Source organism: Numida meleagris, chromosome 9 (assembly GCF_002078875.1).
Source record: "Numida meleagris isolate 19003 breed g44 Domestic line chromosome 9, NumMel1.0, whole genome shotgun sequence".
Classification (NCBI taxonomy): Eukaryota; Metazoa; Chordata; class Aves; order Galliformes; family Numididae; genus Numida; species Numida meleagris.
The window spans coordinates 7,387,226-7,403,856 of NC_034417.1; the positions used below are offsets into that span (position 1 = coordinate 7,387,226).

General features: G+C 40.6%; 1 protein-coding gene across 2 annotated transcripts; it reads left to right on the top strand.

The window, feature by feature from the left end:
- Positions 7–10,287, top strand: PYGO1 (pygopus family PHD finger 1). 2 transcript variants are annotated; one of them, XM_021406952.1, is made up of 3 exons: positions 7–134; positions 4,476–4,561; positions 6,333–10,287. In XM_021406952.1, exons 1-3 carry the CDS (start codon positions 86–88, stop codon positions 7,452–7,454), a joined length of 1,257 nt encoding a protein of 418 aa, XP_021262627.1. In that variant the 5' UTR covers positions 7–85; the 3' UTR covers positions 7,455–10,287. The 2 variants fall into 2 exon arrangements, with proteins under 2 accessions (XP_021262627.1, XP_021262629.1); XM_021406954.1 differs by lacking the exon at positions 7–134 and adding an exon at positions 2,150–3,887.

Genomic DNA, 16,631 nt, shown 5'->3' on the forward strand with positions numbered 1-16,631 from the left:
GGGGGCGGGGTGCGGGCCGGCGGCGGCAGCAGCATCAAAGGGCCCCGATTCCTGCCGCCCTGGGAGCCATGCGCCGCTGTCTGTAATGTCAGCGGAACAGGAGAAGGACCCCATCGCGCTGAAGAGATCCCGAGGTACGGTGGGGGGGGGCCGCCGGGGCCTAACTCCCGCGAGGGGAGCCCTGAGGGAGCCCGCGGGGATACCGGCCCCGAGCCGTTGCGCGCCGGGCCCCGAGCTGCCGGCACTCCGCCCCGGGGTCGCTCCCTGCGGCGGGGCCGGGCGGAGCTGGGCCTCTCTAAGTTTGCTCGGTCCGGTCCGGCCCGGCCCGGCCCCGCGGGTTCCCGCAGCCTCCGGGCCTGGAAATGCCGAAGTCGGGGCGGCGGTGCGCGCTGCCGGGCGCCGCGCTGCGCGGTGATCGCTGTTGTGTTTTGCTGCCTGTGCCGCCCATTAGTATGCAGCGTGCGTACTGTTGGTGCAAGGGAATACGTCGGCAGTGCCACATGTCCGAGCTTGTGTCGATGCGGAGCCCGTAAATCGCACGGAGCGCTCGCTCCTCTGCCCCGCGTTTGATTTCAGTTGGGGTTTTGTTTCCCCTCTCTGGGAAGGGAAACGTTTCTCCGCGTCTTTTTTCTTTCCTTAGTGGTCCCGGTGCGTGGCTCTGGTGAGGTCTGAATGGGCATTGCTTTGAAACGTATGCGAAGAAAGGTAGAAGCACGCTATCTGCTCTGCCTTGGGCTGCACATCCGATTTTAAGGGCACCGGGCATCGCTTTGCACAGCAATTACTGTGTCCACACAGTCCTTGGAAGCAGAAATGCGTTTCTGAGTGAAATAATAAGTCGGGTTTCGGAGTTGGGTGAAAATTATGGCGTAATGATAAGACCCGAAGTTTATTGCTGCTTTTTTCCTCCTGCTTCGCCCCTGGGATTCCATTGTTCTTGATGTTTTAAGCTTTTTATGGGTGGCTGAGTGGCGAAAGGTGGGGATTCTGTTATGCGTATTGTCACTGATCTACAGTTCATTTCTCTAAAACGAGTCTGGTAACAGCTGGATTGCAACCTCGAGAGTGAGAGAACAGAAACATGCAGCAGCGTTACAAAGGGGACTGGGATTCATTAGGCTCCGCTCCCGAGCTCTGATTCTGCAAATACGCAGGCATGCAGTTTCACATGCTGGAGGTACCCGCCGAGTTCTGTGTGATTACCGCTTCGCCTCAGGCTTTGAGGGATCAGGCCCACGGAGCAGGCTGACCGGGTCTGGTTGAAACTTGGCTCTGCAGTTTTCTGTCCGTAATGAAAAGTGTATTTGGGCATTTGTAACTGCTAGGAAATGTTCTTAGGGCACTGTAAAAAAGGCTGCGGCTCTCATCCTGTAAAATCCTAGACAGAGGTTTGTCAGTGAAAAGGAAAAGACTCCGTAGTGTATTTGCAGTACATTAAGTACAGCATAAATTATACACAAAATCATAATATCTGCCTGTGTAGACAGAACTGCAAGTTTCAGTTCTCCTCACTCACGTTGGAAGTGCCTGTCTGTGAAGTCGGAGCATGTGAGATTCGCTCCCTCTGTGCTATCCAAGTGTAAACGGCCCAAATACAATTTAGCTATAATACAAACAAGGGAATAGATATCAGACATTCATATATCTCTAGGTCCATCTAAGTATATGATGTTCCAGTCAAACGGATTAATTTTTTTCCTGCAAAATTAGTCACTTGCGATGAAGTAATTTTTAACACCCTTTGTGCAAATATCACAACATTCCAAAATGCTCAGTACACATCTTAAAGACGAGTCTGTGTGGCAGGTACCAGGACTGACTTTCCTGGAAGTTTATTTTGGCTGCATGAAAATGACTCTCATTCACTCTTCTTCTGGAGGTATGCTCAGACTAACATTCAGCTTCCTTTCATGTATAAATTAAATCATTATAAAATCCACAGGGAAAACATAAATTCGTAGGGCTAAATTAAATCATTGGCCTCACACAGTGAGAACTGAAAATACAAAAGCTTTGTGTATTCCAGACATAGGACTCAGTCGTGCAAGCCCTTGCAAATGGCAGGCTTTCCCCATGCGAGTAATCCATGCAGAAATTGGTGGCTCTTAGCATGGAATCCAGAGATTTACATGCTAGTGTTTTTGAAGAATGAGATCTGAGAGAGGAAAGTTGAACATCATTTTACAGAGTTGAAACTTCTCTGATGTAAATCAACACTCTCGTGTGGTTCACAGTATTCCACTTGATTGTAGACATAGGAGTTTCTGTGCTGCTGGTTGTTGAATTAAAAGAAATCAGAATATTTGTAACGTTTTGCTATCAGCAGTTAACATTGTTTATGTATTAAGAACATAGGACCGTATGGAGAAGTGTATTTTTTGCAGTTGTGAGGAGGGGTGCTCACAGTACAATCTCCCATAAAAGAGTTTTGGAGGAGAAGAAGCTGATGGGAAGTGCGGAGGCAGCTTTGAGCAAATAGTTTGAGAAGGTGATGTATAGGGTTGGAATTTAAGGGACATTTGTCACCTTTATATAAAACTCTATATAGCGATCATTTTCTATCTACAAGTAATGTGGCTGCAAACTATGCTAAGTGCAGGCAGGGTTGTATATTCTAAATCAAGGTTTAATGGAATTTTTTTTTCCTGCAGCCTAATCCCTTGCTGCTCTGATGGTAGGTTGTACCGGGATACACTGTGCTCAAGCAGGAGTTTATTTTGGGAACTCGATCGTGACTTCATGCCGTAGTCTCTGAAATTCAGACTTAAAATTTGCCAGTAATGATAGGCGTTGATTTGAGAGGTCCAATTACATGTATCTTATGAGTAATGAAATGTTTTGGGAATTACATATACATAAAACAGATATGAAATCTCTACAGCGACAGCCAAAGCCAAAAGGAACTTATTAAAGCTCAAGTCAAATGGGATTTTTATTTGAAGTAGAACTGGTAATTTCCCTGAAACCTGTTAAGGCATAAAAGTGTGTGTGTTGAGGGGAAGGGGGCAAAGGCTGAGTGTAAGGAAAAAAGGGGAATTGCTAGGAGAGAGAGCTCGTTGCAGTGCGTGGCTGTTGGCCTCCTTTGATCAGGAGTATTTGAAGTAACTGTTGCATGTTTTAGTTTGCATACAGTAGATCTAATTCTTTATGACATGGGAGATTTTGTGTTACGTTATTGAATAGTCTCAAGCTGGTTTAGCTGTCTGCTGGGAGTACTGGTGTAACGTAGAGCTGGTGTGATGTCACACATGATGCTGCTCTGCATAATACTGCTGATAAATCCATTATTTTCAGGTTGTCTTCAGTGAAGAGCTGAACACATGGGTTTATCTTTATGCTTACATCTTGATAGTGTTTGACTTGTATTTGGAATTTGAGTTTTGAACAAATAACAGTAATTTTTTTCAGCCTGTATTGCCCACTTCTTATGGTTTTGTACTGTTACTCTTGCTTTTTTTTAAAGCAAACAAACCACTACCTTAATGGGCCTGAGAAAAAAATAAACATATAGTTTCTTAATGTAATAGTGTTAAAATCTTAGGATGGGGTGTTGTCATATAACCTGAAAGTGACTTCTGTGCCTTGGCTCATGGTTGCTTTTGCATTCCCGAATGGTGGTAAATCTTTTCAACCCCATGAAGGCAAAACTAGTGGGATAATAAGGAGTGTGCTAGAACCTAAGCTCTGAATAGAGCTTTAAAAATGAAAGCCATAATTTATACAACTTTGAGAGCTTGTTGCACTCTTAAGGTTGGGATGCGTGCCAAGTGAAGTACAGATATCTCTTTGTATAGCTAGATGAAGCGATCAATAAAATGAACAGTCTTTACTTTTTATTTTTTTTGCCAGGGCAGCCGTGCTCACTTACTTAATGAGATTTCTGCAGAGTAAGTCAGGCTCACCTACAGCCTCTCATTTTTATTTGATCAAGTCTTGTGTTTAGAGAAATTCAGATCTGATAAAATGGAGATCTGTCTAAACAATATGGCAGGTTTCCAGTGGATATTCACAGATGTGCTACTATTTGCTTTTTTTCTTCATGGCATATTGTAATGAGCTGTTGCGTGTGATAAATGCCACATCTGTCTAAGTTAAATAGGAGGTGAATCTGAGGCATGGTTTTAAGCGGTTCTTCTAGAAGTTTTATGCTTTATGCAAGTTAAAAGTACTTCAATTGAAGTAGAGATGTTAAGAACTTAGGGAATGATAGGCATAAAATAAAAGGAAAGCTTTATTCAAACTGTAATGAGCCTGAATTGGACATTAGCATGGTAATAGAGTTGGATAGCTGTATGTGATGTATGCTGACTTTTACCTCCGTGTATTTGCTTCTTGAGGACTTGCATTAATTCTTATGCCATGCATTGTAAGTTCAGTATTTGTAACATATACCTCTTCTGTGACAAACAGGGACATACTTACAGACTGTATTTGAAGTCAACTAATGCAGAATTGCACTGCTTGAAATTTTGTAGGCGGTGACGGTGGATTGGATGGGTTAGGAGGACCAGGAGTACAACTTGGAAGCCCTGATAAGAAAAAGCGCAAAGCAAATACACAGGTAAATTCTCTTTGATTCTTAATAAGCAGCGTACTCAGATGTTGTTTGCTGGAATGACTGTTTTACTGTGTTCAGAATATCAGTCTATTCTCACAAACTACTTTTACATACAAAATATTCTAGTTGTACTGTGAAGCTGAAATTTTAACTCCCTTCATTAAACTTCACCATACTAGTTATCCTCACTAAAGTTATTTTAGGTCTTTGTAGGTTGCCGCAGCCCTTTAAAGGGAGAAGTACAGTCAGACTGCAAGACTTATATTTTACCATATGGATTTGATTCTGGGACAGCCTTTCTTTTAGTGACTGTGTAGCCATTGGTAGCAATCTGTACAGAATGAGTAATTGCAGTGAGACTACTTTTTTTCTTATTTTTATTCCTGTGTATGTAGGTTTGTGGGCTAATGGATCAGTGCAGTTTGTTAATGCTTAGACCAAACTCCTGGCATATTCCCCAAATGGTTTTCAAGCAGAAGCTATGAGGCAGGTTCAGCTCCTTTCCAGGGAATCATTGCAAGCTGGCGTTTCTATATAGTTTCTGTTTCCGGAAAAGGAAGCCAGAATACAAAACATCTAGAGTAACTGGATATCTGTAGAGCCGAATGTTCCTTTGTGTATTTATTCAGCACTGAGTGAGAGTATCTGTTAATTTTGTACTGCCCAGAGGGAGTAATTGTATTTACGTAGGTCAAACGATCACTTTCTCTTTGACCTATCCAGAATTAATTGATTTCAATCCATGGGGATTTGTCTTCCCATTTTTTGTTTCCTTTCAAAGTAGTCAAGTTGAAACTTGCTCTAAGAAATAACCAGTTTATCGCAGAGTTTCAGATCTCTCTGCTGATGGAGCTTTCTTGTTGCTGTGGCCTGGTGATACTGTAGAGGGCAGGCAGATTAGTTTTCTCTCTTTCCTTACCAGGTTCGAAATTTGCAGGACAGCAGAAATTCGGAGGAAAAAAAAAACAAGTTCAGCCTTAGTTTATGAATAGGAAGCCATCCTTTCTGGGAGGAGCTGAGGTGAAGGTGCAGTAGCTTGATGTTCCCCACAGACTAGTCTAGAATGAGATTCATTTGTATAGCTACTTCAAGGACATCCGAGCAGCCTCTGGGCGCCATTAAACACTTAATTAGGCTTTCTAACAAGAAATCCTTACATTTTAATCCTACTGACAGTACTTAACAGATTGCCCACAATCACTGAATGTTCTTAAGGGACGCCTGTTTGGTACATAGAATATAGAAAATTCCTATACACAGACTCCTGTGTTATCTATACTTTTCTTTAGGTTTATAAAAACATTACTTATTTTTAGGTTTGTGTATTCTCATTGGAGTGGGGTGTCTTGAGAGATGTATTTTCAGGAAACTGAACTCAAAATGACACTAAGGAAATACTCCAAACCTCCTCTTCAACGTTTCAAAAATGTTATGCGTGTGTGTTTGAAAGGCTTTTTGTTTTGCTGCTTTTCTTAAGTAAAAAATGGAGGAAAAAAAAAAGTAATGCATTAAGTAGTGTTTTCAGAAGCATGGTTGTGCAACTGCACAATTCTTAAAACACTGAGATGACTATAAATCACTGTTATATGGAGCCCAAACTCCTCTTCCCTCCACTGAAATTTTAGGTAGCTCGGTGGGGTATGGTGAGTAAGCTTTACACAACAACTGAACTGTGATTTTAGCAGTAGTGCTGCTAATCCAGGGCCTTGTGTTTGATCTCTCTTCTAGAGACATAGTAAAACTAATTTAAATGTTGTATTTAAAATGTTTTTAGGGTTCTTCATTTCCACCTCCATCTGAATATGCTCCACCGCCGAATCCAAGCTCTGACCACCTTGTAGCTGCAAATCCATTTGATGACAACTATAATACTGTGTCTTATAAACCACTTCCTTCAGGAAATCCTTATTTTAGTAATCCTGGTTACCCTGGCTTTGGAGGCTATAACACTTTCAGAATGCCACCTCACATGCTGCACAGAGTGTCCACACCATATGGTGGTTCCTATTCCCTCAGAAACCAACCACACCCTCTTCCTCAAAACCCTGTAGGAATGGGTTTTAGTCGACCCCACTCTTTCAGTTTTGGTCCCCATGATACCCCAGGTTTTGGGAATCAACCACCTTATAGTGGCAGTCAGATAAATCAAAATGTCAATATGCCTGGTCAACATTTCAGACCAAATCCTGGTGAGAACTTTGGCCATTCTGGACAGATACCTCATCCTGATGTGCCAACTAACTTTGGTCCTGGAAACAACTCAAATTTCCCAAATTCTCAGCTGGAGTCAAGCCACTCTTTTGTTCCTCCACCAAGCACTTACAACCAGACAAAAACATCAGCACAAAAGCAAGACTTTAGTCAAGGTGCAAGCAAAGCATCCAGCCAGAACGCCGCTGCTCTTCAGCATCATCACAGGACAGAAGACATTGTGAGTCAAGGTAACAATGACCTGAAAAATGTTACTCCAAACAGCATCGTTAATCAGGGTAACAGCCATTCTAATAGTGCTGATAACACTAATGCTGGCCATTCAAATGGAACTCAGAGTAAGTCCCGCCAGCCTCGAGGTACCACTGAAGGATGCAACTCGGAAAAGAGCAGCAAAACGCCCCTTCATCCCAGTCGTCATGGTCACTCGTCCTCTGAACCTGTCTATCCGTGTGGAATTTGTACACATGAAGTTAATGATGATCAGGATGCCATCCTGTGTGAAGCCTCTTGTCAGAAATGGTTTCATCGAATCTGTACTGGCATGACTGAGTCAGCTTATGGCCTTCTTACAGCAGAAGCATCAGCAGTGTGGGGTTGTGATACGTGTATGGCTGACAAAGACGTCCAGCTAATGCGTACAAGAGAGACTGCAGGGCCACCTGCGCTGAATACAGATGGCTAACAATGTGAATTGGTGGTAGTGCTTGAGCTACTTACTATGAAGATTTGGTTGTGAATTGAGTACTTCATGTTCTGAAGACAATCGATTGTGTTTGATTGCTGTCATTATTTTTCCCTTATCTGTTTCCATTCGTGAAGTTCCACCTCAACTTTTGTACTCTTAACTTCGTGTGCAAATGTTTTACAGGGTGGAATATTTTTTGTTTCTGACAACTGATCAGAAGTAGGATGTGCATTGACAATTTTACTGAAGGCCAAAATAGGCCATTATGAACAGTCCCTAATTTGCTACTATTAATGTGTTAACCAACACTAGCATTTACTATTCAATTTTAATGGTACTGTACTTCCAAGTACTCATTCCTTTTTTCTTTTCTTGTTGAATGTCCATTACTGATGTTCTTGCAATCCTTTCTTTGAATATCCTGCAGATGACATGGAGGAAGTGTGCAGTACTAATAGTTTGTATTTTTTTAGAATAAATAAGAGGATTTTGTATGTGCTTTTTCTGATTTTTGAACTAAAGCATTAACACAATTCTAAAATCCGTGATTTCATTCTTAGTAACACAATGAAATCCACTAAATCTTATACTTTGGTATTTCCTTGAAAAGGCAATGATCTTTTGACTTCTCGGCAAATACTTAAGTGCTGAGGACTCTTACTAGTACAGGAGATAGTTACAAAACATAATTACATTAAAAGAAGCTAGTACAGATCAAGTTGATGAAGTCTAGTGCTTTAAATCTAGAGAATACCAAAACTAAGGTTGCATATGTAACCTTTCTTCGTTCATCTTAAGCACATATATTAGGATACAGCCCCTGCACAGTCACGTATCTATTGCTCATCCTCTCATCATTGATGGCTCCAGCTTCCAACCTCAACTGTGATGAATTTAAGCAGTGAAAGTTCTGCCCATCTCTTTGAGCTTTCAGCTGGATCCTACTCATTCATCCTGAGCTTACAAGGTCCACTTTGCAAGAAAGGTGTGGGGCAATGGAGTGTGTATAGCACAGACACTGAACTGGAATATTATTTGACCAGCGAAGTAGTAACACTGAATTCCCACCACTGCCTCAGCCAGTCTTGCAGTTTGAGGGGGAGGGAAATCTAGAGTGAAAACAAATACAACTCTCATATCTGAGCTTAGCTCGCACCAGGAGCCAGCAAGCAGAAACTGAGCAAACTTGAGATCTTACTGACAAGTATGAAGGGCACTAGAACTTAGTGTATGCTTCTAAGAATTATTCTTTATTATAGGCAGTTTGACCTTATTCTTGATCTCAAGAATACACCTCCCCCGCAGTGTCTTTTTTCTTTCTTTTTTTTTTTTGTGAGAGAACATCTAGCATTGATCACTTTAGCCTTAGTAGAGTGCTAAAGTTGCATATGCAATTGAAAATCAGTGTTTCTGTAGAGAAAAGTGTTGTTTTAACTTAATAAAAGGTGGTAGTGTAGTAATAGGTGGCTTGTAGCGCTCACCATTGTTCTGGAAACTTAATTACTGGTTGCAAAAAAATGAAATCGTATGTCAAACATTACAGGTGCTGGTCAGGTTCCTTAGTATAGTATAAGGTGTTCAGATCTGCAGTGATGAGTGATACAGAGGCCTACATAGAATACAGGCATATATATTTAAAGGCTATTTTTATGGTAAGCTTTGTTAATGAGTCAAAAGTAAGGCCTGTCTGCTAGTTCACCATTGCGTTTGATTTTAAATGAGCTCTAATGTTATACTTTCCTGAGAGATTCTCTGAAGATGTATGTTACTGCCTTTCTTTTATTTTAATACTGAAAAGTTTTATATACCCTTTTACTGGTGTAGTATTGCCCTTTTATAGTGCCTCTCACCAGGAAAAAAGGAAATAATATCTAAAGTGTAAATTACATAGTCCTTATCTTAAGGACTTCCTTTATCAAGATGTAAAGATGTAAGGCAGATCCAGGGCTTCTGTTTTCAACACTGCTTGCTTTATTTCTGGCAGAGACTAAACTTAGTCTTGTTTTGTTAGGGGTGTGATACTTAAAAAATGAACTGCAAACTAACACAAAAACTGAAAATGCTGACCAAACAAACCTTGTTGATGTAGATTTGTTGCCGTGGGAAACAGTTCCATTTCTGCAAGAATTTACATTGTGAAGTTTGTAGTTCAGACTTAGAGCAATGTAAGTGAAATCAAAATTTTGCACAGTGACTGAAAGTTCATTAAAAGCTCCCGTGGTTATCTTGTTATCCAAGCTTGTAGTTCACATGTTTCAGTGTTTCAGAGCAGACACTATATTTAAAATAGCTGGATATTTCTTGAAATCTCTTCCCTCAATCCTATTTCAAGCTAGGTGTTTTCTGCATTAGTTAGCAATATATTAGAATTTAATTTCAGTGTTCATGTGAACAACTTCTGGAATATAATGTTGTAAGGCCTTAAATCATATATTTGTGAAACTTAGTCTAACAAATCATTTCACTTATTTTATAAACTGGGTACCATGTTGGGTTTGTAGCCTTAGTGTGTGTATTAACCTGCAAATTCAAAGCATTAGCAAATGCCAGTTTAAAAACATGAAATAACAACAAAATCAACCTTGTTATCATACAGATCATAAAGATAGGACAGATTAGGATCTCAAAAAATCATCTGGCCTGTATGTTTTTCCTACTGGTATGCTCTTGGCATCCCTGGACTTCTTGCCTAGAGATAGGATTATACTTTGTTTTTCTCTGCACGTATTGACTAGTAGTAGTTCAAGTATGCACAGGAAAAACAGCAATTGTGTTTTATTAGTAAGGTACTAGAAAAATGTCAGCTGGTTAGAATTAGACATTAGTTATAGAAGGGTGGGTGGGAGGGAGGGCTGGTTAGAATAGGTGAAGTTTTTTATAATACTCTACATGAAACAGTTTGTATTGAACTCTCATGTGATTCTTTCATTATTAGTGATTTAGACTGTACTGGTGCTGCATACTAAGATATTGCAAAGATTTTGTAGATCTTACAAACCTTTATGTTTTTGTGGGAAATGCCTGCATCCTTTTTAAGCAGAATCATAGAATCATTATAGAATGGCTTAGGTTGGAGAGGAGTTTAAAGATCATTTAGTTTCAACCCCCTTGCCATGGGCAGGGTTGCCCCCACCAGGTCAGGCTGCCCGGGGCCTGAGCCTTGAATGTCTCTGGAGATGGAGCATCCCCAACCTCTCTGGGCAGCCTGTGCCAGCGCCTCACCACTTAGAGGAAAAAATTTCTTCATAACATCTAACCGAAATCTCCCCTCTTTTAGTTCAAAGCCGTTCCCCCTTGTCCTATCATTATCAAACCATGTAAAAAGTTGCACCCCTTCCTGCTTGTAAATTCCCTTGAAATACTGGAAGGCCACAATGATATCTTCCCAGAGCCTTTCTCCAAGCTAAGCAAGCCCAACTCCCTCAGCCTTTCTGCATAGGAGAGGCATTCAGGCCCTCTGATCGTCTCTGTGGCCGCCTCTGGACCCACTCCAACAGCTCCATGTCCCTGCTGGGCCCGGGTACTGTAATCCAGATGCAGCCTCACGAGGGCAGAGCAGTGGGGAGCAATCTCCTCCCTCCCCCAGTTGGCCACCCCTCTTTTGATGCAGCCCAGAATACTGTTGGCTTTCTGGGTTGCAAGGGCACACTGCTGGCTAGTGCCTTGTCGTGCTCAGAAATGCAGCTCATGCTGCTGAAAATGGTTTTGTTTTTTTTTTTCCCGTAGGCTAAAATAAATAGGTGTGAATTGGATTGAACCGTTCTTAATACTTAGTTTTGGCCAGAGACCAGTTTTTAATGAGAAAATAGACAGTTTGCTCTTTGAAATGCTTTATTGGTGTCAGGGTAAGCAACAGTGCTGTGTATAGGCTGGACAGTAGGTAACACAAATCCTGCTTCTGGCTGGTTTATTGATCACTTCTAGGGCATGGAACGAGCAGGTTGGCTGTGCCTCCATCTCTTCTTTCAGAAGACTGGGCTAATGATTATTTCCTAAATGTGTTCAGAGACCCAGTTATAATTTGAGAGCTTCAGATGAAAGAGATAAAAGCAATAAAGTTTTCTTTTCCTCTGTTTAAAATAAAAATATAATTCTGGGGGCTACTAAAAAATGAATTTACTTTGTGACCTCTGAATTTTTTGGGGGGTCTTACAACCAATTCTTAAAGTACAGTTTTCAGGCTTCAAGTACACAATGAAGTCAATGGAACTGCATGCATGAAGTCAGGAATGCTTCAAAGTGTTTGCAGTTCTCAGCCCATGATGCTTATAAGTGAAATGCTTTCTGTGGTTTGAGAGTTTTACAAAATCAATGGTGTTCAGTTGTAGCACCTCCTTAACATTTGTCTTGATTCCAACTTAATACAATAACACATCTGCATTAAATATATTCCTTTCGTTTTATATATAAACATTGCCTGCCAGTAAAAGTATTGATGTAACATTTTCAAAAGAGGAAGTCATGCTTCTTATCATGTTGTATGTGACTTAAATGACTGTTTCATATTAAAACTAATCTTTCCTTATGTACTGCTTAAATATACCTGTTTTGGGAATATCAGTTCAGTACTTTTATACAATTTTGAATGTGTTCCACATTGGTGACATGTATTTTTGCAACAACTTTTTTGTTTCAATTTTAAATTAGAGCATGTCTGAAGTAATACATGCATTAGTGCTGTGGTGTGTGGCAAAGTTAATGTATGTAATTCAAATTGGAAAAAAGTTTCCAGACTTTGTCCAACAAACCCTGTGGCTGGGGATTAAATTACTATGTAATACAAATTATTTCATATCATGATGTGTTTTAAGCTACTCTGTGAAGTATGTGAAACATTATTGTTCATGGATTGGTAGCTGGCCTGGTGTCTTGCATTGAATGAGGTATGATAGTAGCAGTTCGTGATCATTAAAACTGACTACATTTCAGAACATGCAGCACTTATGTGCTTTGTCATCCTGTTGCCATAACTGTTAGTATGAAGTCCATAATATTATCCACTGACAAATGGATGAACATTTGGTAGTGAGCTCATGGGTGTGAAAATCCTATTCCAACGCTCTTTACTTGGTTTATAATACATGCAATTTTAATATATTTTTTCATCTATTGAATATGATTAGATATATGCAGGAGGATGTAGAACAGGATGTACTTCAAAGTTATCCTGCAATTACTATGTTCTGTCTGAAGCCTTCTGTGTTAGAACAGACTCTTAAAATTGGAAAATGAAGTGTACTTAGCAGAACCTTTAAGGCAATATAACAGTCCTACACTACATCTTTTTTTATGCACATTCACTTCTTTGTATGGAATCCCTATAATTCCTTGTCGCTTTACGTAGAAATCAAGGACTCTCCTCAGTGCTCTAGTGTTGTATGTCATCACTTCTGAGGTAATTTATGCTGAATGGTGTTCAGCCCCTTAGAGGTGCTTCCTACAGTTAGAGTACTCAATGTCTCAGTTACCTGTTTCAGGCATGGCTTATGATCATAGGAAACACCTATGTTTGTGTTGTTTCCCGTACACGATGAATTTTTCCTTTTCATGTTCAAACAACTGCAAATCTCAGAATAATTTTTGATCCAGCCCCAACTTTTTCCTCAGAGGTTTGTGCGCTGTATTTCAGGAATTGCTGTGCTGGAGATGGTTCAGGGCTGGAGTCATAAGAGGTGTTGCCTTTTTCTAGAGACTCATCTAATCTGCTGAAGGATGGTCTAAATCTGAACTTTGTGTAACTTGTGTAACTTTCTGTAACTTACTAAGTGTAACTTAAGGAGGGCAAGCTTTTAATATATTTGGAGTTTGTTTCTTTCTTTGTTTTTGCCTTTTTTTTTTTCTGAAATGTGAAATTATATGTAGTTGCTGAGGAGTTTTTACTTGAAGGACATTCTTTCTTCCAGGCTTTTATATACGGCCCTTAGAGCAGACACTGTGTTGTGAAGGGCCTTCTGACTTGGAATTTTTTGTGTCTACCTTCTCCTTTCAGTGTTAAAGATGAGTTGAAAAAGGCAAGTTACCTATCTACGGCCATCCGAGCAGTGCAAAACATGAACTGATTAAGATTGTTCACTTTTTTTTCCTATTAATAAAGATGTAATATTTGACCCTTTAGAAGAACATACATCAGAATCTGAATCAAGTGTTCTTGGAAAGTGTATATGATAGATTTTGTCCAGCACTGTATGCAACTTTGTGGCTTTCTGTTGTCTGGTTTAAGTTTCTTTTAAAATAAAGGTGGGCTTTTTTTTTTTCTTTTTTTCAGGTAAATTGCCTGTTAATTTTATGAAGATGTTGTAATGCATAAATGAACTCTTTGAATGTTTTGCCTGTGAGAATGCATTTGGATTGGGCATAACCCTGCAAGAAACTATAAATTCGGAAAAGGCAGCGCCTATCTTTGTTGGAGAGGTCTGCTGTTCTGTAGGGGCATTAATCTGAAGTAACTTCAAAGCAGATTAGAAGAGGTCTTGTACCATAAATCCCTGTTATTTATTAAAGGATGGGAAGAAATGCTAAGGCACCATTTGGCTGAATAGAATTGTAGAGCTTTTCGCTTTTGGAAAGAGATTATGCAAATAATTATTTATTCTAATTAATAAAGTTCTTACTGAGCTATATATATATATATATATATATTTTGCTGAAATACCATCGCTAACCTGTAGGAAATCAATACCTTACCAGTGATCTTTAAAAGCAGTGGTACGGATGGTCCCAAGCCACACACTAAAAACAGCTCATGGAATAAAAAGCATCTCAGAAAATGTTCCTGCTCTTTTTAAAAATGTGGAGGGATGAGAGAAATGGGAGAGAACTTAGAAGAGGTGTGTGGGGGGGAGAAGTTATTTATTTAAGATAAGAAACTGTAAACTATTAAAAGGGAAGTTTAAAGCTTCTGAAGCCATTAGGAGTGAAATAAACCCCTGCAAGATATGTACGTATTGGCAACTTGAAGGTCCAGAGTAATATTAAGATTTGACTGTACTGCAAGTCTCTATCCTTCAGAGCACAGGAAATGGGAATTTAAGAAGTTTTTCAGGGGACGTTTCTTGCTCTTTCGACTGATAAGTTAGTACCAACAGAAGAAGAAGTCTGAATGGACCTGTCTTCTAGTTTATTTTGCAAAACTGCCCTAGCAAGAGCTCATCTGTATGTTCAAGCAAGCTAGCAGTGTGGAATGTCTATGATGTAGGTGGTGTTTTTGCAGATGTACATAACAAGACAACACTGGTAAGGCTGATTAGAGATCTTTCTGAGTCCCTTTTGTGTGTTGTAGCAGCTGTCTGCTGCTTTGACCTAGGAATGTGTTAGTGACTTTTACTAAATCTTCTGCAAGTGAAGTGCAGAGCTTGGCATTGGAGATCTAGTTTTTTAAGTAAATAGATATAGATATAATGTACTGGAACTATTTTGTGAAACTTGAGAACATCAAATACTGGTAACTGTAACTATTGCCTGTGTTGTAAGTTGTGTATAAATAATATGTTATTTCTGGCAGGCATAAATAACAAGCTGCTTCATTTCAGTGTATTCTCTGTGATGGAAGTAAAAATGATACCTGGATGAGCAAAGCAGAAGGCCAGCTCTCAGCAAATGTAAGACTTTATTGTCTTTGAATGGACTCTGCAAAATTGAGGAATGCCTTCCGGATGACTACAGCCACATTCAGGAGTGGTAGGGGATTTTGAATCACTATTACATTTTATAATTCCAGCCACTGCTGCTGTTTGAACACCTTGATTTTAAAACAGCCAACAAAAAACCAAGACATCACCAAGACCATCCTCTCCAGCCCCCAACTCTTCTTCATCTAGAAGGCAGGCAAGTAGGATGGGAACTGCTGTGTGCAATTTTGGCCTCATCAAGTAAGCTAAAGGTCTCTGAAGGAAAATGTTCTTTCTGGGGAAAAGATTCTCACATGGAGAATCTTTCCTTAGCTTTTATTTACTCATTTATATTCTGTTACAGTTTCTTTGACTTACAGCTGTGTGTTGACAGAGACATCTTGGTTTAAGTCTTGGTTCAGAAATAAAAACTCATCTTTTCCTGCTACAGCTGGCATCAATGCTTCCTGATCTGTGATGCAGATCATGCAGTAAGCATGAAAATATGTATCATGCAAGGTTTAGAAAAAAAAAGGTTACATGTGCCAAGAATACCTAAAGCATTTTGACTTGGAGTCAAATCTTGTTTCTCTTGTACTTTTGAATGCTCTTGGAATGAGGATCTTAATTCAGATCTCAGATTCCTGTTCATGCAAGCATTTACCCTGATTATACTGATCTTGGTGAATGAAGGTGGAGAATAACCTAGAGATCATATCAATTATGATGGATTTCTTCCTCTGAAAAAGGTTTTTGAAGCTCTGCAATATCTATTTCTATGCTGTACCAAGAGCAGTACTTAGCTCACAGTATTAACCACTGGCATCTGATCACTCCTTCAGAATATGGCCACATCAGGAACCTTAACTCATGTGAAACGTTAAACTTGATCTTTCTTGGTCACAGCGGGGGAAGAAAAGTGTGGGGACACATGCACACACACACAACTTTCTGGTTCTTTTGGATTTTTTTTCCAAGTAGTTCCAAGTAACGGTATGTATTTCAGGAACTTAAATGCACCTGAATGCTTCTCCAAGTGAGTTAGGCTTGCCTTCAGCCAACGTTCCCCAGAACTAGTTGCTTTCTGCAGGCTTTAGACTACTTGGATGCAGGGGCATTGCTGTTTGAGGAAGGCTGGGCAGCAGTCTGTCTTACCTGCCTGGGTCAACACTGCGCTACATTGGGCCGCATGGATGGCCTGACCCTCATTAGAGGTCATCGGGAGCTTCAGTGCTTAAATCAGTCCTCAGCTTGTAATAGCTTTTACTAGAAGTTCTCAAAGCAACAGCACTCGGTCTGTTTATGGCAGTGCAGTTGGATAATATGAGCTGCATTCCATCCCGCTCTGCTCAGGTGTGAGTGATGGAGGCCAGACCAGTGCCAGGCTTTGTGTCTCGGCGAGTGAGGGACCCATCTCGCTGAGTTCCGCCGAGCCCACAGCAGCACGCGTACTCCCGCGTAGCCGGGCCGGCCCCGGGGCTCGGACCACAACTCCCAGCTTGCGGCGCGCCGCTCCGGCCGGGCGCCATTGGGTACGGCTGCCAGCGCCTTCCCCGGGCGGTGCGGG